The 23,067-nt window shown below is 36.9% G+C and overlaps 1 protein-coding gene across 4 annotated transcripts in view; it reads left to right on the plus strand.

Moving 5' to 3' along the window:
* Positions 1-3,577: 3,577 nt before the first annotated feature.
* The window catches only part of podn (podocan), a 42,243-nt gene continuing 22,753 nt past the window's right edge, over positions 3,578-23,067 (plus strand). Inside the window, exons 1-4 of one of the 4 annotated variants that reach the window (XM_043700147.1) lie at positions 3,578-3,645; positions 4,586-4,850; positions 8,089-8,182; positions 19,956-20,020. In XM_043700147.1, coding sequence (XP_043556082.1) covers positions 4,599-4,850; positions 8,089-8,182; positions 19,956-20,020 — 411 coding nt within the window. In that variant the 5' untranslated portion in view covers positions 3,578-3,645; positions 4,586-4,598. Of the gene's footprint in view, positions 3,790-4,047; positions 4,248-4,585; positions 4,851-8,088; positions 8,183-19,955; positions 20,021-23,067 lie in introns of those variants that run through there. The other 3 variants (XM_043700145.1, XM_043700146.1, XM_043700150.1) reach the window with 3 other exon arrangements.

The following is a 23,067-nucleotide window of genomic DNA, read 5'->3' on the forward strand; positions in this document are numbered from 1 at the left end:
TTAACAAGATCAACATTATTTGAAGTTAGAGAGTTCATTCATCAATCTAATAGTGGCAGAGAAGAAGCTTGTGTCCAAGTGTGTACATATCTTCTGTATCTTCTGCCTGATGGAATTAGACCATTCAGCCCATTGAATCTTCTCCACCATTCTGGTATGTTTCTCAACCCCATTCCCATGCCTTCTTCCCATAACAATTGATTCCCTTAGGAACCAAGAACATATCTGTCTCTTTCTTACATGCATTCAATGATTTGGCCTCCAGCCTTCTATGGCAATTATTCCACAGAATAACTCTGGCTGAAGAAATTCCTCCTTATCTCAGTTCTAAAGGGTCTTTGCTCTGAGGCTGTGTCTTCAGAAACATCTTCTTCAAGTCCACTCTATTCAGGCTTCTCAGTGTTGTGTTAGTTTCAATGAGAACTCTCTTGTCCTTCTAAACTCCATTGAGTACAGACTGAGGGTCCTCAATCACTCCTAGTATGACAAGCCCTTCATCCCTGGGATCATTCTTGTAAGCCTCCTTTGAACCCCCTCCAACACCAAAGCATCTTCCTTAGATAGGGACCCAAAACTGCTCACAATGTTCCAAATGTATTCTGACCAGAGCCTTATACAGCCTCCGCAAGGCATCTCTGCTCTTGTATTCTAGCCCTTGAGATGAAATTGCATTTGCCTTCCTAACAGCCAAATGAACCTGCATGTTAACCTTAAGAAATTCCTGAACTAGGACTCTCTAGTCTGTTTGTACTTTAGATTTCCGAAGCCTTCTCCCATTTATAAAATCATCTATGCCTCTATTCTTCCAACCTTACACTTTCCAAAATTATATTCCATGGCTTTACCCACTCTCCTAGCCTGTCCAAGTCCTTCTGCAGCTTCTCTGCATCCTCAGCGCTACCTGCTCCTCCTCCTCCTATCTTTATGTCATCTGCAAACTTAGCAATAATGCTCTCAGTTCCTTCATCCTTATCGATAATGTATAATGTGAATGGTTATGGTCTCAACACTGACCCCCATCAGAATTCCACTAGTCACTGGCTACCGTCATGAAAAAGATCCCTTTATCGCCACTGTCTGCTTTCTGCTAGTCAGCCAGTCCTCTATCCATGGCTGTACCTTGCCCCTAATACACTGGGTTCTTATTTAGCAGCCTCCTCTGTGGCATCATGTCAAAGTTCTTCTGGAAATATAAATAGATCACGTTCACTAATTCGCCTTTGTCTAACTTGATTGTTATGTCCATAAAGAATTCTGACAGATTTGCTAGGCATGATCATCCTTTGGCAAAGCCATGCTGACTCAGCCCTATTTTACCATGCATTTCCATGTACTCTGCAATCTCATCCTTACTGGTGGATTTTAAAATCAGGCTAATTAGTCTATATTTTCCTGTCTTCTGCCTCCATCCCTTCTTAAACAGATGTTTTACATTAGCCATTTTCCATCCTCAAGGAGATTTCCTGACTCCAATGATTCCTGAAAGATCATTACCAATGCCTCCACAATCTCCCACAGAATTCTATGGTGTAGTCCATCTTGTTCGGGTGATTTATTCACCTTTGAACCTTTTAGTTTCCCAAGCACCTTCTCCTTAGCGATAACCACTACACTCACCTCTGTCCCTGACTCTCTAGACGTTCTGCAACTGGTATCTTCTACTGTGAAGACTGATGCAAAGTACCTATTCCTTTCCGCCACTATTTCTTTGTTCCTCATTACTACTTCTCAAGCCTCATCTTCCAGAAGTCGAATGTCTACTCTTGCCTCTCTCTTTCTTTTTATATGTCTGAAAGAATGCTTGCAATTTTGTTTTATATTACTAGCTAACTTACCCTCCCAAATTACCCCCAGAAACTCCTGCCATTGCTGCTCCACCCTCATTCCTTCCAATCAACTCTCGCCAGCTCTCCTCATGTCTTTGTAGTTACCTTTACTCAAGTGTAATATAGTTACATCTGATTCCAGCTTTCCCCTCTTAACCTGCAGGATGAGTTCTATCATATTATGGTCACTGACCCCAGAGATTACTTTACGTTAATTTCTCTAATTAAGTCTGCCACATTGCATATCACTGAATCCAAAATTGCCTGTTCCTAAGTGATCTCTATCAGAAGCTGCTCCAAAAATAATCTTGTAGACATCCCATGAATTCCTTTTGTGAAATCCACTACCAACTTGACTTTCCCAGTCCTCCTGATTATGATTATTGTAATAGTGTCTTTCTTACATATCTTTTCTAGCTGCTGGTTTACTCTCTTCCACATATCCGAACTGCTTTTAGTGACAAATATAGCACCATCACCAGGACTGCAGCAATTCAAGAAGTAGGGCTGCCAACATCTTCTGACGGAAATAATACTTCCATCTCCGGATTAAGTATGTTTCATAAAAAATCTAGCTACTGAAATTGGTGCTGAGGCACCTTGTTCATACTAAGCACTTTGCACCTGACTGTGTTGGAGCAGATGGTCGGTATCTAAAGCAGAAATTTGAACTTGAGCACAGTATTCAACATACAGAGTACAATGAATGAAAAAATGCTGCATGTTTTAGTTGGGCAAAGATTAATTTAATAGACTTAGGCAAATCATTTCAAAGTTGATTATAAGCTCTTTAACATATTTCTGAACTTTTAATGCCATTAATTAGCAAATAGTAAATCCTGTGAACAAAAAGTCTGCTTTAAGTTATTGCCAGAATATGTCAGTGTTTAAAAGAAGCACCATTTGATTCTAATTGACGAAATATGTTAGATTACTTTGTGTGGTCTCAAACATGCATCTCATGTGTTATAGAGTCCCAAAAGTGCAAAGCAACACATTCCTATAAATCATAGTCATATGTGTTTGAATGAGACACTGTTGAAGGCTTTTCCTTTAGAAAACTTTGCCGAGCTTGGTACCTTTTCAAGAGAAAGATGCAAGACTTAAATTTGCTTGTCAGTCCAACCTAAACAGAAGTAAAATATACTGACGCCACCTCATTACTGAAACTTCGAGCCAGAGTAACACCCAGCAGGAAGAAAAGACAAAGCAATATCTTGAGGTTACACTTGGGAGCATTGTTTGCCTCTGTTCAGTTGAATAGGCTCTGTGTGCGTGATTTTAAACGGACTCAGGTGCGTATCAGTCTGCATGACATTAGGACAAGCACTTGTTCAAATCATTGTGTTATGTGAATCTCCTGGTTGTTAATTAGGAATTAGCTGGAAATGTAAGGTTTTAACTTGTAAGCCAGAAAACATAAGTCACTGTTGAAACCCTAAACTCATAGGAATTCAGATTGAAATATATATGTTCTTAACAAAAGAATTTTGCTCTAATTGCTAAAGACAAAATATGAACAATGACAGTAAACTAAATCTAAGCAATCTAATAACCAAAATCTAGAAAAGACATCTGCTGTATACAGAAATGCAATGAATCTTATTTGTAAAATTCAAATATTCAAATAGCACAATGTGAGTAAAGTTGTATATAGCTTCTGTTTTTGGTTTTCGAAGGAAGTATTTAAATGAGTGCAGATTGCTGTAGGATGGGTTCATGGTGCGGTCGTTAGAACCCTGATTGTTGAAAAAGGGGGCTATTAATCAATTCCAGTCACAATGGAGCAGTATATATTTTAAAACTGCTATTTTGCAAAGTAAGATTATGCTTAACCAGACTTGTCCAAATCAGACAGCTACTTTTTTGAATAGCATGCCATTATTTTAGTTCTGTTTGTGATTATCTCAGTGCTTAGAAAATGCTTTGTGAATTTTGGCTTCAATTAATAATACCAGGCAAGGTAAAGCACTTTTAAATTTTCATTAGAAGAGAATTTAGAAGTTTGTGTTAAATTTAATACGTGGCATTTCCCTGCTTTCACTCTAAATGGTATGTTATTAGTGGGTTCGACGTGTTTCTCTGTTTTTATGGATCTTAGCCAAAAAGAAAATGTGTGATTAGATATAAAAGCAGACTGATGGTAAGCTCTGGTCTGTCTTTCCAGAGACTTCCCTTAGAAATGCCTTTGCAGAATTTTACAGTAGGCCGAAGCATTTCTGTTTCATATTTCTGAAGTATGGTAGAAGTTCTGTTTGGAAATCAATCCATATTGTGTCTCCATATTTTGTTTCACATCTGGAAAGGATCCTTCTTTTGCTCTGAAACACGTCTCCAAACCCTGTGCATTTTGGAAGTTTGCAAACCCCGTCTTCTTATTGCAATTCTTAATAGTGCATTAGTTGTTAAGATTTAATGAAGGTAGGTTGATTATATCCTCTTCCAGAAAAAAGGCAACATTAATAATATTCAGTTTAATGTACGAATGTACATCTGACAAAATAATCATATCAAAATTACTTAACCCTCAGTGGTAACTGTTCAAATGGAAAGAAGGGCCAAGTACATTAATTCATGTATTTTATATTTTTATGCGTGTCATGAATATCACAATATTTAATGGATAAGTCAAAACCATCAGATTTCTTTATGAAGTAATGATATTTGAATAGCAGAACTTAACTAAATTAAAATATTGTATCTGGATGAAACATTCTACCCTAACTTGTGTGTATTAAGAATTATATGAATTATATTAGTTTAGGAGTTAAAATGAATTGGAGGAGTGGGCATCCGTTGTTGTTGTGGCTCCTGAGCTTTGGCTGTAGTGCAAAGAGTGAGGAAAATGATTTTCCTGACTCAGTGGAGAATCAAACAGGAGGGACAACTGCACATGAAGTGCACATGCCTTATTGCCCTCCTGACTGCAGCTGTAACCTGGATGGAACTGTAGACTGTGGTGGAGTGGATCTAAAGGAATTTCCCAGGAATTTATCAGAGTCAATATTGCACCTATCTTTGCAGGTAAGATATGATAAATCCTTTGACATCATCTTTGTTTGCAAAAAAAACCATTAGTTAAGCCTGTTTTTCTCTTTACATAATAAAAGCTGCAGCAAATGTTAACCATTACTGTTTGTCGCCTTGCGCATTTTCCCATTTCCGTTCCTGATGCTGAATTTTTTTTTTTCTTCTGGTATTCACCCTAAATGACGTTTGTGTAAATTTTAGCAATTAGCATCTACAGGTTACAAGACGATACAGCTGACCCTGGTAAGCATTGGATCATTGGATAGTGGTCGGAAGTAGAGACAGGATAACTTTTCTCCTCCCTAGACTATGCACAATGCAAATAGTCATAGTACCACTACATTTATCTAAACTGAGTTAGCTAAGATCAACCTGAACCTTCCTGGTCAATATGGATTACATCTGTACTCGGCAGTGCATTTACCAACTCATGCTGTTTTCCTGACATTTTATAGATTTAAGGAATAAATGGAATTGTTGTTGTATTCAAATTTGTAAAATTTGCACTTGATTTCATGCCAAAATAACTTTGCAATTTTTCAATCACTTCATTATTAATAAGGCCTTTTGATGTATTTTTAATGTGTTTTTAAAATGACAGTTTGCAAAACTAATCCATACAAATGGCAGTTGTAATTTTCTTAAATAAAATATTTAGGTTGTTACTTTCTCCAAAGTACTATCATTCCTAAAGATCCCATTTAATAGTGCAGCTGTATTGACTAAAAAGATGCAAATGTATTTGGAAACACAAAGTGTCACAAGAGAGCTTACTTGCTAATTGAGTATGAAAATTGCTGGTGTTATGATCCAAGTTTGGAGAAACCTGGAAAAGCGTTTTTTTTGTCAAAGACCTGGCTTTGATGGATATAATCTTTTAAAGAATGGAGTGCATGAAAGGAGCAAGCAAAGGAAATTAAATGGCAAAATTCCAAGGCTGAATTGAAATATCAGAAATAATATTTATTATAAAATGTGAATAAAACACATATAATTAGTAATATGCACACTGATGAGGTAAGATAAATACACTAAATACACTATATGTACAACTTAGACCCTAATATTCAGGATTAACATGAGGAAAATACATATTAACAGATCAATGCTGGCTGAACATCCACAGATGGCACTTTAAATAATCAAATCCAGTTAGATATTAGTTATACTGTGATTCACTAAATCTTAATAATGTTGCCATCACAAAGAATTTCAATTTTTTACTTTAGAAGATCTAGCCTTGGATCATGCTGAAAGCCTGTCTGACACAGACTACTTAAATGACTGTTCACATCTTGGTAGTTAAATCTCTTCTCCTGAGACTGAATTCCCCAAAACACCTGAAATACTTCTGAAGCATCAAATTGTTGTCATAATTTCAGCTTTTAGCAAACAATGAGCATCTTCAAGCTGTTGCTAAATTTCCGTAAGTGCCAATGATTTTCGTAAATACTGCTGTGGGCTTCCTTCATCCCACTTCAAATTGCACTGAACTATCAATTTTTCCAAAGTCTTTTTTTTAGCCCTAACCCCTTTCAGCGCCAGAGACCCGGGTTCAACTCCAGCCTCGGGTTACTCTCTGTGTGGAGTTTGCACATTCTCCCCATGTCTGCGTGGGTTTCCTCCGGGTGTTCCGGTTTCCTCCCACAATCCAAAAATGTGCAGGTTAGGTGAATTGTCGGTGTGGACTTGTTGGGCCGAAGGGCCTGTTTCCACACTGTAAGTAATCTAATCTAATCTAGTAATCTAATCTAATCTTTCCATAACATGAAGTCATTGCTCCCAGGAACTTTTCCTGAGAACCTTTTGCCTGGAGTCTGTTAATAGCAACCCTTGACAAATTGATAGCAGAGAACACTCTTCGATTTCATCCATTTCAATGATGATGTGTGTTGAGCTATCCTTAACCTGAAGTTTAAGTTCACAGTCCTTCATTGATAATTTCTTATTGGTAATTTTTCAGGGTTCACTGATTTTTAAAACTATCTGATATAATATTAACTCCTAAAACAATAATTTCTTTGGACACTCACTATTGCATGCAGTGTATACACACATATCCAGCTCAGCAAACCCAACTGATGTTTCTAATCCTGTTATTCTAGTTGGCAATCTCAGGGAGTTGATAATGAGTTAGCAGGGCCTCAATAATAATGTTAATGCTAGTAATACTGATAACAGTTGTATTTATCCAATTTTTCTACAGTTAAACATTCATTTGTAAAACTAAAAATTACATTTTAGCTGGACTACATGAATCATGAGCTAGATATTTATAACACTAGGAACTACCTTACTCCAATTCTCAGAGCCCTTCCACACAATGAATTAATCCATTGTGATCTGTATCTCAAAATAATGCTGTAATTATCAAGGAGGTGTTATCAAAGCTTCAGAATCTGGAAACTTTTAATTTGCAGAATAACTGGCACAGATCAAAGGGCAATGAAAAGCTTTGATATTGCATTTACTCCAAAAATCACAGAAGAGCTCAGGCATGCAAACAGTCATTCACAGAATCACTACAGTGCAGAAAGAGGCCAATTGGCTGTGAGTCTGCACTGAATCTCAGAAGAGCATCCCACTCAGACCCTCTGTCTACCCCTGCAACCCTGCATTTACCATGGCTAATTCACCTAGCCTGCACACTGCAGGGCAATTTAGCATGATCAATCCACCTAACCTGCACATCTTTGGATTGTGGTAGGAAACTGGAGCACCTGGCAGAAACCCATGCTGATACAGGGAGATTGTGCAAACTCCAGAGAAAATCACCAAAGGCTGGAATTGAACCCAGGTATCTGTGAGGCGGCAGTGCTAACCACTGAGTCCCAAGGTGGTCAATCGAAGTGAATTGTTTTCAAATTGCAGAATATATCCAGTGACATTTCAAACATGCTTTAGCTAAATCTTTAATAAGCATAATAAAGTACAGAAGAATCTCACTGCAACAAGTTGGCAAGTAGTTGTTCAGTGTTTGCCTGGGAAAATGTACATTATGAAATTAGCACATTCATGTCATAACCATTAAAGTATTGTTTCAACGCACAACTTTTCCATCTACTTATTATTCATAGGATTATTTTCTAGTGAAAACTGCCTTCTGCTGCAAGTTGCACTGAGACTCCATGCATCCAGTTCACTTAACCTCATCTCTGTTTAAAACTGTAGAGAGTAGTTTCAGAAGTGCTGGCCAGAACTCAAAGAACTCATGTCATTTCTTGTTATTTAGAACAATGCTTTAGAGGTGATCCCTATGGAGGAGTTATCAAGGCTTCAGAATCTGGAGACTTTTAATTTACAGAATAACCGGCTTACATCAAAAGGTAAGGAAAAGCTTTGATTTTGTGTTAGTTCCAAAAATCACAGAACAGTTCAGGCATGCAGACAGTCATCCATCTGAAGATACATAGTTAACCTTAGAGTTTGATGGAAAATTGTTTCCATAAGTGTATAAGTCATAACCAGTGTTCCTTCTACACTGTGCATACAATCCATGGCCATGCACAAGCTCATTTTTTAAAATATTGTGCTAATGTGACCACACAAAATTATATAAAGGCCATGCACTTACAAAAATTGAAAAAAACATTTGTTTGGCCCTTGAAGCCCATAACGGGCAGAAGTTTCCTATTTGCAGTTAAAGTGGTTTGTCAACTGAAATTCATAGTGTTTGGCCTGTCATGTCTCAGAGTGACTTTTCTTAATTTTCCATCCTTCACTTGATTAACATTGCAACCTACCTCTTAAGCAGCTTCCTCAGAAAATTGTGTGGCTGTGGAGATGGAAATGCTCACCATTGTCAAGACTTTAAAAAGGCAACTAAAAGGCAATTGATTTAAAACGTATAAAATTCTGAAGTTTCCTGGCAGAGTAGATGCAGAGAGGCAGTTTCCACTCGTGGAAGAATCTATAATTGGAGGTAACTCTTTAAAACAGAAGTCAGGTGACTTTTTCTTCTCTCTGAGCATTGTGAGTATTTAGAACTTGCGCCCTGAAAAGGTGTTGTAAACAGAGTTTCTGAATATTTCGAAGACAGAGATGGATAGATTATTGTTAAGCAAGGGGTTGAAAGATTATCAGCAGTTGGCAAACATGTGGATTTGAAGCTGCAATCAGATCAGTCATGAATTCATTGAATAGCAGAGCATGCACAAAGTGGTGAATAGTCTACTCCTGGTCCTGATTTGTACATTTGTATGATTTTCATACATTACCATTTGTTTAAAGCACATAAGGTTTTTTTAATGGAAACTGCTGTTATTTACTGTGGGTCTGAGATTAACATAGCACAGTGCTGCATAGTGACATGTGGCAGAATCACTGTCTGACTGAAAGATTATCTCTTTAGTGCTTCCCAACATCACAAGCTATTTGGCCCTCTCTCTTCAGTAAAAAGCAATGAAAACCACACAGAAACTGATACCCTGTAACTGAGCACTAAAGACCTTATTTGCTAAGAAAGCAATGCAACCCACACAGAGGATGGCAACCTTTACATTGTTGTTGAAATCAGTGTGTGATAAGAAAGTAATGCAAAGTGGACAGAGGCTGATCTCCAAATAATTGCTCCAGTGAAGGAGTGCTAAGAAACCAGCCTAAGAGCTATCACATGCATCTATCTTAGAGACGAATAAGATGCATGTGTATTCCCACACAAAAAGCCACCTGGCAGAATCATGTAGGTCATATGTGTCCCTGAGCTCCAAAGTGAAATCCTGAATGGCTGAAGTGATGTTTGAGTTTCTCTGAGAGCAGACATGATGATGTGGTGAGGCTGGTGGTTTGATGATGTTGACTAGTGTGGGTGAAGGGTGATGAATGATAGTGGCTATGGCGCATGCAGGAATGATGCTCAGAAGAAGCTGTTGTGTGCTGGACAGAACAAGTATTTGTCAAGTTACAGCCATTAAATATCCACTCTGAGTTGTCAGCAATTTGGAGGTATTGTATAAATAAGCTGAGTCCAGGCTTTAATGAGATGCAAAAACATGGAAATAAAAGTAATCAGTGCTCGATGACAAGGTTCTGAAGTCAGCATTTAAGGTCTGAAGAAACATTTAAGAACATGTTTAAAAAATATCTTTGTAATTTTGCATTCATTTGTTTATAAAGTAAAGAAAGCATGAGGTAGCGTGAATAATTTATGTTTTGTTTTATTGCTGATTTAATTCATTTCCCACATCAAAGAAGTTTTGACTAAAACTTGTGAGATGTGTATTTTGGAAGCAATAGCCATAAGTATAGACTTCATAGCACCGTTCTAAAAAGCTTCCAGAGATATAAGGGTCTCCAGGTGCATTTGCATAGACATTTAAATATCTTCAGTAATTATTTTCTGGGTTGAAGGGATGTGCATTGTGGTGTGACAAGTGATCTTTGCTGACTCCTCTTTAGTTTACTATTCATACAAACAAATTGATCATAGAAGATTGATATTGGCATTTTCTTGTTATCGGGCATGCAATCTGTGGGGAAGAATACAGAACAGGCAAGCAGACATAGACAGAGTGGATAGATAGCTGGCAGATTAAATTCAGTACAAATATTGGTGAGATTATTCATTTGGAGAAGATGTAGACTCTAAATGGTAAGAATTAATGGAGCTGGCAAACCAAGATATATAGGGTTCAGATACATATATTTTTAAAAGCTAAGAGTACAACTAGAAAGGAACATGTAATTAGAATGTATTTTACTTAGAGGTCTTTGAATATAAGTGTAAAAAGAGATATTGGCTTGGATTTTCCACATAAAAATGGTCTCTGCACTCATAAATTCCCTTGACCTGACACTGCTCCACATTTCTTCAAAACCTTCCAATTCCTGCTTTCCCAGAACTGTACAATGTACCAATAGTTTAAGAGATTTCTTTAAAAGTGAAGCAGGAAATAAGATGTAGCCCTTTGCTTCAGCACCAGCTGCTCTACAGTGAGTTTAAATCTAGTCTTTGAATGTTAGTGAATCTACAAATCAATGAATAAGATAACATGTAGATAGGTAGGGTGGGCAATGGGTGAGTAACGAATGTGGTGCTGGAAAAGAACAGCAAATCAGGAAGCATCCAAGGAGCAGGAAAATCAACGATTTGAAGAATTCCTGATGAAGGGCTGTTGCCCAAAACATCGATTTTCCTACTCCTTGGATGCTGCCTGACCTGCTGTATTTTCCAGCACCACACTCTTGACTCTAATCTCAAGCATCTGCAGTACTCACTTTCACCTGGATAATGGGTGAGGCAAGTGATATAAGTAGATGGATAAGGTGGGTGAAGTGTACAGATGAATCTGGGGTAATCAGATAGGGTGGGTCTGATCAGGAGTACTTGGGGTGGGGATGTAGTCAAGTCAGATTGGGATGTGAGTCTTTAGGGGTTAGTCAGATCTGGCTGATGTGTAGTCAAGTAGTTAGAGGGAGGTCTAGTGGTAATATTGTTGAAACCGTAATTAGGTCTGATTGAAGGAGTCTGATTGAAGGATTGAAGGAGATAGATTAATTGTGTTGTGTCAGGGGTGATGATAAGTTATTTAAGGTTCGTCAGGTGGTCAGAGGTGCGTTTGGGGGTAACTGTATTTAAGCTGTAATCAGGTCTGATTGGATGAGTAATTGAATATGTAAGAATATTCATTACTGACAATCAGACAATGCAGTAACATTCTGGACCCTCCAATTGAGGCCAAAGAACTGTATTTGACATAGCACATATGTCATCTACAGTAATGTGACAATACTATGGCTCTAAGACGTGTATTTTATCCTTTTTTTTGGAATGGAGATTTTGAGCCAGGTAACAAGCTGTCTGGTCCAAGCCAATAAAATTGGAACAATAGAAGCAGCATGAATGGGTGGGATCAGGCTGCCACAGAACCAGAGTTTTAGTTTAGCTTTCAGCAGTTGTTGATGTTTTTGAAGCCATTTGTGAAAGCTGAAAGAGGAAGAAGTAATTGAATATAAAATAGTCAGCAAGAAATCCATTAGGGAATTCAGACAAAGCTTCTTTTCCCAAAGAATGGTGAGAAGGCTTAATTTATTATTTCAGAGTGGTTGAAATAAGATTCGGTGTTATTCTATCATCCTTTCACCTTTTCTAGGAGGAGAAATTTACAGTTCATCTCTCCATGGCCTCAAACGATTCTCCATCAGACTAATCTGTTCAAATTCAATAAGTAAACAAGAAATATTAAGTGCAAACATATTTATAGTCATTACAAACATTGCTATTCTTCTCAAACAATCAAACAACAATGAGATTGATATACCACTGTGTGTATACCAGCAGCATTAATGCATTTTACTCAACACATTTGGCACTGCCGATGCCCAGAGGAGATTTCCTCAGATTTTACATTGTATTTTTATTTGGATTCAGCTGTTGAGTCACAGATTGGAAGAGGTTCATATTTTCTGCAGGAACATAGACATGTTGGCGCAGAAGTGGTTGTTCTTTCTGTGCTCACTCAAGTTTTTATTCACCTGGGATAACTGAAACCTAACCACAATTTTCTGCCTTAGGCATGAGAATACTATCCCTAGCCAAAAGGCTATACTCACTTTACAGACAATGAATTATTCTTGAAGTGTAGTCACTGTAAGAAAATGCAGCAGCCAATTTGAATCACAAGGTCCAACAAAAAGAATTTTTGACAGCGTCGAAGGAAGAGTTCTGTTCAAGTCACCAGGAAAATTTCCTGGTCTTCTGTCAATGGATTACACCTGGAGTACTGTGAGAATTTCTGGACCCAACTTCTTAGGAAGGATACAACAACAGAAATTGATGGAGTCTGTCAGCATCTGTGGAAAGAAAGCAGAGTTTGCTAAGTTTAATTGAAGTGTGATAGCTTAGTGCGATAAAGGATAAAGGAAAAAAAGATATTTGTTGCAACTGACTGAGATTGGGTTAAGAAAGATGGGAGCTGTGACACCTCCTCACCTGATCATAACTGTCCTCACCTGGAAATCTGATGTCTGTTCACCCTTCACCAGTGTTGCCTCTGAGCTGGCTGCTGCTCAGCGAATTTGACCTCACCGATTAGCATGGCAACAGGCATTCCCTCTAATTTATTTCCAACCATGTGGCCCTCTGAGCTTCATGCATGGCAGCAACTTCTGGAAGTTAACATTGAAAGTCAGTGCTGCAGCTGGTGTGCCAGTATTGATTACCATGTGTGCAGCTCTGGCAGCAGGTGCATGTGTCTACAGCTAAGCAGCTTCGAGAGGACTTGGTATTGGCACATTGACTTCAATTCCAGAAGTTACTGCTGCACTCAGACCTCAGAAGATCACACAATGACAACAAAAGTCATAAATCACACAACACCAGGTTATAGTCCAACAGGTTTAATTGGAAGCACACTACTTTCGGAGCAACGTTCCTTCTTCACAATCACCTGATGAAGGAGCGTCGCTTCGAAAGCTAGTGTGCTTCCAATTAAACCTGTTGGACTATAACCTGGTGTTGTGTTATTTTTAATTTGTACACCCCAGTTCAACACCGGCATCTCCAAAACAAACGTCATGGGGAACGTCGCCCATCACCCTTTTCAGATCTAAAATATCTTCATTTTAGATTCTTATCTTTGACTCCAACAAAGCCTTACACTTGCTTATCTCTATGAGCTCCTTCAGTCCGATAACATTCCAAGATCTTAGCACTTCTCCAATATTTGCATATCTCCAAATGTAAAAGCTGAAGGGTTGGTAGCTGTGATCCTGCTCTATAATTCTCCCATTACATCCTTTTGACTCCTTTTTCAAGCCACTCTAAAACTTTACCTCTTTGATAAGCTTTTGGTACATATCTAAATATTTTCCTACGTGGTTCAGTGTCAAGCCTTGTTCTCCACATCCCCTGCAAAACTATTTTTATTGCATTAAAGTCACTATATGCATGCAAGTTGGCATTGTTGTCATATATATAACAACCACAATTACTACATTTTAAGGTCCAATAATGACTAGTTTTCAGGCTTGAAGTTTTAATTAGTGTAAAACTGATTGGTCTGGTGCTTAGAGTGGCAAGTTTTATTTGCTACCATGAGTTTTGGTATTCTTCATAAAAGATAGGAAAAATCAGCTATTATCCTCACTCCTCTGAACTGTTCAGTAAACCCTGCTGGAAACTGTAAGTTCATGAATGATTGAGGGTAATTCTGGCTTTAGCTGTGATACCTCTGCAATCACTTTGCCACTATCAACCAAAATTGATGCTTAAACTTACGAATGGTTACTTAGGCAATAAACTGAGAAGTGCTCAGCTGGGAAGGGCATCAATATAGCACCATCATAACCTGGTAACCCCTTCTTGTGTTCAATACCTTGACTAATAAATTCAAGGAGCCCAAATACCTGAATATAAAACAAAGAACAGGAAAAATAATCAGTTCCTTCTGAAGAACAAAGCATATCTATTATGACTTACAGCAGCTTTGTTGCTGGTGTCAGTTGTAATGGGAGTAAATATTTACCATAGCTGATGCAATAGTAAAATGGTTTTACTCCACTTGGGAATATGATTCTTCTCAAAACATGTGGTGTAAAAGAGGTTAAAGTTGGTCCAACACACAGTTCCTTCTGAATATCTAAACTGAAATTCACTTCAGATTTTTGGAATATTATTGTGGAATTTACAGTATGTGCAGCCAAAGATAAGTGCAACCAGGAAAGCTGTCACACAGTGTTGAATGCATAAGAGCCCAAAGATTACAGGACAAAATTATGGTCACAGGGAAGTCATACATTTCTCAAAGCTGAATGAATGCGTTTTTAACATTTCAGTGTAGTAAATGACCTAATCTGCACTTGAATTTGTGTAAAAATATCAAATACGATTTATGTTGAAGAGCAATTACTTTAATGACAAGGAGCGTAATATATAACAGTGCATTTGTTAAACTATTGGAGCAGGTGAATAAATGGACATGACTCCAGAAAATTGCAAACTGAAACAGATGTGATGCTGATAGATTCTTGTTTTATGAAGGGCACAGCATCACGCTATGACAAAGCTATAACTGGTTGAAATTATTCCTTTCTGTTAACTTCAAAAAAACACTGCATGTTAGGCATGCTTCATGTACCAGTACACTATAATGCAATTTTAAAACATTTCCATCAGTCACAATACATATCACGCCACTGGAATTAAGGAATGCATTACTTATTCTGGCTGTCTACAAAGCTTAGGCAAATTTTGCAAAACAAGAGTTTTCAAGCTAAAGTGCATTTGCCAAATGAGCTTTGCAACCCAAGGAACAATTGATGCAGCAATAAGGGCTATCCTTTGGAATAGAGGATCATTGAAAGAAAAAGAAGTATGATAAAGAATCTTTTTCAAGCATTTTTCTATGAATAGGCACTGAGTAACAGAAACCATTTTCAGGCATTCTGACACTTTACTTGGATCTCCTTGAATTTGTGTAGAATCTGGAACCTTGATAAACTCTGTACACACAGGCAGTGTATAATCTCAATTCTTTGAGGGCTCTTGTAGTGCAGTGATAATTCTCTGCCTCTCGGCCAGGAAGCCTGGTTTCAAATCCTGTCTGTTCCTGAAGTATTCATCATCTCTGATTAGGTTGATTCAGAATATATCTATAAACTGACCTTATTCAAATCACCAGCTAACTGACCTACGGGTTACTGACACATTATGTGTTGATTGCAATCCAGTTATTGATAGTACAAGGTGACCCAGCTGAAATACTCAAGCTCATTCTTGCACCACCAATCTGATAAGCATATAATCAATATTTTAAAAAAAGAACAGTAAATATTATTTCATTCTTATCCCACTGCTTTCTGAATGATATTTCTGGATAATGTTGCAAAAAATGTCAAGATGCATTTACTAAGAGACACCACCTAATAGACAAAGTTGAAAAAATTAGAAAATAAATATAATACATGAGAAGTGGTGGTCAGATCTTTAAACCTTTGTATGTTAAAAGCCTACAAATTGTAAAACAATGGGACAGTAAAGGAGGTACGAGGGTAGAATTTACTGGAGAGTTAGATTTGAAATGACATGACAAATCCTGGCTGTAAAACAGAGAATTAAACAGTAAACAGTAGAATTAACATATGAGAAAACATTTGGAATTTAGCAGGAACAAGAGAGAATTAATTGCCTGCAATAACATTGATAAATAGGGAAAGATAAGGAAAAAAAAAGATTGAGGGAGAAAGTTTGGAGGTTATGAATTGAAACACTTTTCTGTAAGTGACAATTAAAGCACCAAACACAGAGTATATGCTTATTAATGGCATGACAGACAGGGCACGCCATCATGTGCTTCAGGCAGCTAGAGGCTCTCAGTGTTCCTTTTTCACGGTAAATCAAATTGTTATTTCTATTGACTTGAGATATAAATAATCTGCCTTTTCTTTCTATTACGATTGTCAGGGTTACCAGGGAGCCAAGCATGTAAAGATTTTGAACACTGACAGTTTGCAATAATCATAATATTCGGGAAGATAATAGTAATCCCAGAACCCCAAATTGCTGTCCTGGGGTCATGGGTTTGATTCATACCACAGCAGGTGGTGAAACTAGAATTCATAAAAGTTTGAAATAAATAGTGAGCCTACCATGTATTCACTGATAATTGTCATTAAAACCAATCTGGTTCACTACTGTCATTAAGGAAAGGAAATCTGACACTTTTGCTTGGTCCAGTTTATATATATATGACTCCAAATCACAACAACGTCTATGACTCTTAACTGGGATTAGGATTGGATGGTAAATTCTAATTTAGCCAGTGAAACTCATACCCCATGCATAAATTTTTTAAAATTGTAATAACCTTCTTCACCAAAATTTCCTAAGAACTTGGAACTTCTGATTATTCTTAAAAGTATATTTTCCAGATTATAAATGTCCTCTGGAGAGGGTTGACTGGACTTGGTTGATAGGACAAAATCAGGAATAGTAAGCCAAAAGCTAATTTTACATACTGCCCAACACTCTTTTCAGCTGGCCTGTTGTGTATTAATTTAACACAAATATCTCCTCCTGTGGCTCCAGTTCTATTTGTAATCATCAGCTATTCAGTTTAGACTTGCGTACTTTTTAGGTTTGTTTCTAAAGTGTAAACTGAGCACTAGAAATGTGACTTTTAAATCTAAAATCTGTCCTGTCATTCATTATCATGACATGAAAATTGAGCCATTTGATATACTTTTAAGATTAGATTACCTACAGTGTGGAAACAGGCCCTTCGGCCCAACCAGTCCACACCGACCCTCTGAAAAGTAACCCACCCAGCCCCAATTCCCTCTGACTAATGCACCTAGCATTATGGGCAATTCACATAACCTGTGCATCTTTGGACTGTGGGAGGAAACCCACCCAGACACAAGGAGAATATGCAAACTCCACATAGACAGTTGCCTGAGGCTGGAATTGAACCTGGGACCATGGTGCTGTGAGGCAGCAGTGCTCACCACAGAGCCACCATGACATTGGAGAATTCTTATCAGCAAGAAAGGTTCCATTCGTATCTAGGTTCCATTCACTTTTATAATGAAAACCGATTTATTAACAGATTTTCAAACTGATTAGACATTTGGGGTGGAAGGAAGGGGACAGGCTATTCACCACTCAAACTTTACTCTAAAGGATAAATAAGCCACACTATTAAGCCTGTCTACATTTAAATAAAGGCATTTATAAATATAAGACCACAAAGTTACCATTTGTTATATCCATATTCTTGTGCATTCATATCTTGTCAAATTTTCTATGTTTTGTTATTATAGCTGGAGATAAATGCCTTTTTGAACAAGGACAAATTGCAGTTTAATTCTGAACTGTTATATTAATTTCAACCTTCAGAGAGTTAACTTTCCATAGTGCACTAGCATCTAGTGATATTTATAAGGCATATTATTCAGAGCCAAACTAAATGTTTATATGATTGTTTCTTTTGCATATCAGTTTTGGTTTGCTGATATAGTTTAGAAGCATTCATACTTATAAAGTTACAGTGACTCTCCTTCACTGAACATATTGGTTGAAAGGGGTGATGTGGAATAAGTTCTGATTTAAAGTGATGTTCATCTGATCCTTTTCAAGAAGAAATTAGATATAGTTCTTAGGGTTAATCAAAGGGTATAATGGGAAAGCAGGAAAAGTGTGATGAGTTGGATGATCAGCAATGACCATATTGAATGGCAAAGCAGACTTGAAAGGCTGAATCGCCTGATCTTCTCCTATTCTCTATGTTTCTAATACAGAGAACTTAGGGTGGAATCAGGGGTTAAACTTTCCTTCTAAATTGAAAAGAAGCATTCTGAAATAAGTTTAGATTTGAAAACAGGCTTTCTCTACAGTTCAGAGGAAAGGTGAAATAATGTCAATGTTGAGGCATTGTTGTATATGCGCTATATTTGTAAAGTTTACTATTAGCCATAATTATATTGCATTAACAGTGATAGAGTGTTGTGTTTGTTACTTGACAATTTATGATTAATTTTTGTAAATGCAATTTACTTTAAAGGGCATGCAACTTGCTCACACATTGTATGTAAAATGAGCCTGTTTGCTAGTTTGTAATTTTGCTCATCTCACAAAGAAATGATCAGTGCATCTTACAAAAAGGTAGGCAAAACATATAGCATACATAAAAAACAACAAATGATCTTAAACTAATAACCTTAGTTCATGCTATCCAGTGACTCTAAGGTTAGCTTCTGATTCTAGGGAATGTGGAATCAATTTATGGAACTGCCCAGTGATGCTGAATGCAAGAGAACCTCTCTAATGAAACCTAAAATTTGTAACAAGTAGATTATTTTTGTTTTCTCTCAGGTTCTCTCTAGACATCCCTGAAGTAGTCAGTGTAACAAGACTGCTGTGACAAATGGACATGCTTCTGCATGCTTTCTCCCCATTCTTCTACATAGCCATTCTTCAAATACTGTATATACAAAAGAGCACCATTGATGTTAGCCCTACTAGTTTCCCTCCTTTCCACGATATCTGCTATAACCTTGCTGTTTTATAATAGTTGGGTTGTCAGGGTTTTAAAATTTTAATTTAGCCATTCCATTACAATCCTGGGGTTAACATGTGTCCTTGACTATACAATAAATCATAGCGATGATTCCATCAATAAAGAGTTGATGTGAACTTCACAGTAACAATATGCAGTATTTTGTTATGACTACCTAAAGTATTAATGTCTATATGTACAGAAAACAAATAAGAACTGAACAATGGAGTGTCATTTTCATCTGATGGGCAACATGATCACATATTTTGTAACAAATAATTCTATTGAATTCAAATATTCCATTCTTCATGCTCATCCTCTTCATATTTTCATTGTCTTAAAATCAGTGCGCCTCACATAACCTCTTGCAGTCTTTTAGAAGGTCTGGTGATATTTAATTCTTTCTCTTGCAAATGTTTTTTTGCTTTCATTTACGTATGTTTAAAATTCAAGTCTAATCATTCTTTTTGATTCTCAGACACCTGACAAGGATGATATAAAAACAGAAAGGGCTGAAGAAACCCAGCAGGTCTGGCAGCATTTGTGAAATGAGAAACAGAATTAGTGTTTTAAGACCAGTGTAACTCTCCTTTGGAACCCTATTGAGATCTGAAGAAGTGTCATACTGGCCTCAAAACTGTTAACTCCATTTCTTACTCTGTAGAGGCTGCCAGACCTGCTTAATTTCTCCAGCACACTGTTTTATTTCTGATTTCCAATATCCACTGTATTTAGCTTTTATTTTATGTATTAGGAACAATTTTACTGAGAAAATCTTCTTGGATCATTAAATAAATGGATGTTTACTATCTCCGTGGCACTGAACCCAACGAGCTCTCTATTGGAGACCTATACTTTTTTTTCTCTAAGCCTTTTGATATCCCTGAAGTACCCAGTATAATATGGCTACTTGCATCTTAGTATTGCAGATACATCATTGCAGTTTATTTTATGCAAAATATCTGAGTTAGCTCGGAAATATGAATTAAGAAAAAGAAATAATACTGAGCAGTAGTAATTTAAATTAAATTATCCAATGTGATTAAATAAGTCATTTTAATGTCAAAGGTTGATGATTGAATTTTCCATTGTTTGACTTTTGAAGGGCTTCCAGACGATGCATTTTGTTCTCTTGAGAACTTGCTGTATTTATATCTGGCGAACAATAAGGTAAAAGATTTTTTAATTATTTCAGACAGTTTCATTGCATTAACTGAATACAATTTATCGAACTAAATTACAAACCAGACATAAGGCATTGTCCTTCTAGTAAAACATAAATCTAATCAATTGATAAAAATCTATACTATATGTTGGCTATAATGGTCCTGAAAGAAATAACTAAATTCAAATGAACTGCAAGACCACAGCACAAAACTGTCCATAACATGGTGCCTTCTGACTCAAAAATATTAATCTCATTCTGAGATAGGCTATTTAAAAATTTGGCACTTTGGTGAGGCAGTGTACTTTCCCCTCATCATCTAAACCAGTTATGCCTGATCTGGGTGTGCTTAGTGTTGGCACAGAAGTGGAAAGAGTTGAATTCTAAAACATTGACACCTGCCATCTTTGAAAAGTTGTAAAATTCACCTTTAAATACCAATTTGTTGTACCATCCATTTCCCTTTGATTTGGATCTCAGAGCAGTTACTTTTAAGCTTATAAAATGTTAAATAAAATATAATTTTAATGTCTTTAGTTATTTATATAATGATGAAAGTTGAAAAATGATAATCAGATGTCATAAATTTGCTTAACATTATTTTTGCACTTATAATTATAAATAATGTACAAAATTATAATGGAGCTAACTTGATTTGTCTAACTTGTATGAAATACTTTTCCATTTAGATCCAGAACAATTTTAATTAACATGATGCAGCTGTGGAGTGGTGGTACAAGAACCTGTAACTTACCCACCCCTCTGATCTCAGTCATTTTGTTGTGGCAGTGTTGAGTAGAGGCCAAAGGCTTCTACCCAGGGAGGAAATATCAGCAGAACTCCGACTGATGCTGCTTTCCTGTCATGTTATGCAAAATACTGTTGGAATGAATTTGGATTTAGATTGGCCAGATGCTATCTCATCCAGAGTTGGTATCATGGCTTAAATAGTCTAGGAAAAAAGGGAGAAACCAAAAAAAAGCAGTAAAATTACATGCTATTCCAAACAAAAGTGAATACATATAATTATCAGGGCTGTATCTGCCCATAATTTCTAACTTTAATCCTCACTAACAGGTTTTTCAAGATAAAATGGACAAAATCTTCAACAGAGGTGAAAGCCACATGACGTAAAGACATGGGAGGTATTAAAGGGCCATCTGTGTTTATAATCATTCAGATTACATATAGTTGGTACAATAGAAAAATGTAAATGTTCTTGTATTATATTTAAATTAATATTTACACTACAAGTAAAATACTCAATGACAAGCTCATATATATAAAACTTATTGTACTGACTGCCTAAGGTATAATTCTTCAGATGAAGCATTAGAATGGGATGCTACCTTCATATTCTAGTGCTTCAGGTAGATATGAAAGATCTCTGGGACAGTTCAAAGAGAAGAGTCTTCTTCCTCCCTTGCTCAAAGCATAGATGAGTTGACCTCTTATTTAATTTATCTTTGTGCAAATCTGTTACGTGCACAAGCGCTATGGTGGTGGTGGTAGACTTAGATATATTAGGTGGGGTTAAGGGATTTTTAGATTATATGAAAGGAATAGAGGGTATGAACCAAGGGCAGGCAGAAGGGATTAGTTTAATTCGAAATCATGTTCACACAACATCGTGAGCTGAAGGGCCTATTCCTGTGCTGTACAGTTCTATGTTCTACTATGTTGCCGACATGACAACAACCTAAATTCATTGCATGTGAAACGTTTCTGAGCAACATTGTGAGGTTGTATATATATATACAAACCTTCGATCTGAGTCATTTGGCTTTGGACTAAGCTGAATTACTTAGTCCCACTCATTCATAAATTTGCTGTTTGCCCTCTACTGGGTTCTATTTTTGTGTCATTAACTGGTACCATGGACCACTGTAAATAACATCAGCTAATAGAATTAAATAAGCCAGCATGTGAGAGTATTTGGAGTCTAAAATGGGTGCTTACAATAGTAAAAGCCTTTACCCATCCTTTACTGCCAATAATTCCTCTTACATGGAAAGAATTCATGAGCAAAAGAAAGATCAAAAATGATTTCAGTGTGGTAGTTCTGATGGTCCTCCACATACTGAATTCCTGATTTCTACTATACGATCAGGTGGTGGTGACAAGTGATGACCAGTCATACTCACAGTTATAGGGATGACAAACCTATCATCACTTGCCACCTGGTACTCACAGTCTATTTACCATCTTCAACAAAGCCCTGGGATTAGTTCTCCAGTCTGCTTTCACCACAGGGAGCTTTGTGGCTCAGTGAAACCACAAAAGGAAAATATAATAATTGAACCAGAATTACTGGAAATTAAAATTGTTTCAATATGTCAAAAGAGTTTCTGTTGATGTTCATAAGGCCTTCATACATTTATGATGCAAACAACACACATGATGGGTGACCAATGAGTCCAGAAAATAATAATAACTATATAAAATTATTCATTTATAACATTTTTTTCCAATGTGTTTACCTCTGATTTGATTATAAGGAATACTATTCTATATCCAGGGCTCACTGAGCATGTCTTTGCTGTACGTTTGATGTCACTTAGAAATATTTCTAAATTATCATCACGTCTACAAAGCCTGTACCAATAAGAATTTTAAATTTGCTTTATTTATAAATATGTCAATGTCATGCAGATAAAATTTACTTTTTGGCACTAACTTTTAAGTTTCTAACCATGTTGGAACAGAGGCATAATGATTTAAAAATAGTGTATGGGATCTGATTTTGAGTTTCCCATCCCAATATCCCCAACTTTCACTAATATGGGATAAGGTATGCGTAGCCAGCTTACACCTTGCACTCCTAAACTATCAATTCCATTGCAGGGGGCTAGCACCTCCTGCAATTTTAATGGAGTCAGATCAGCTTCTTCATAACTTGTGGTTTATTATCCCTCAAAAACTTTGTGAACCATGTTCTGGATTCCGTAATTGTTCAAAAGATGAAGTCCAAAGCTCTTATCCATGCTCTCCTTAGCCTTTACATGTCAACTCATGGAAAGCTATGCTACCTACCCACTCTATGGCCCCTTAT

Source organism: Chiloscyllium plagiosum, chromosome 11 (assembly GCF_004010195.1).
Source record: "Chiloscyllium plagiosum isolate BGI_BamShark_2017 chromosome 11, ASM401019v2, whole genome shotgun sequence".
Classification (NCBI taxonomy): Eukaryota; Metazoa; Chordata; class Chondrichthyes; order Orectolobiformes; family Hemiscylliidae; genus Chiloscyllium; species Chiloscyllium plagiosum.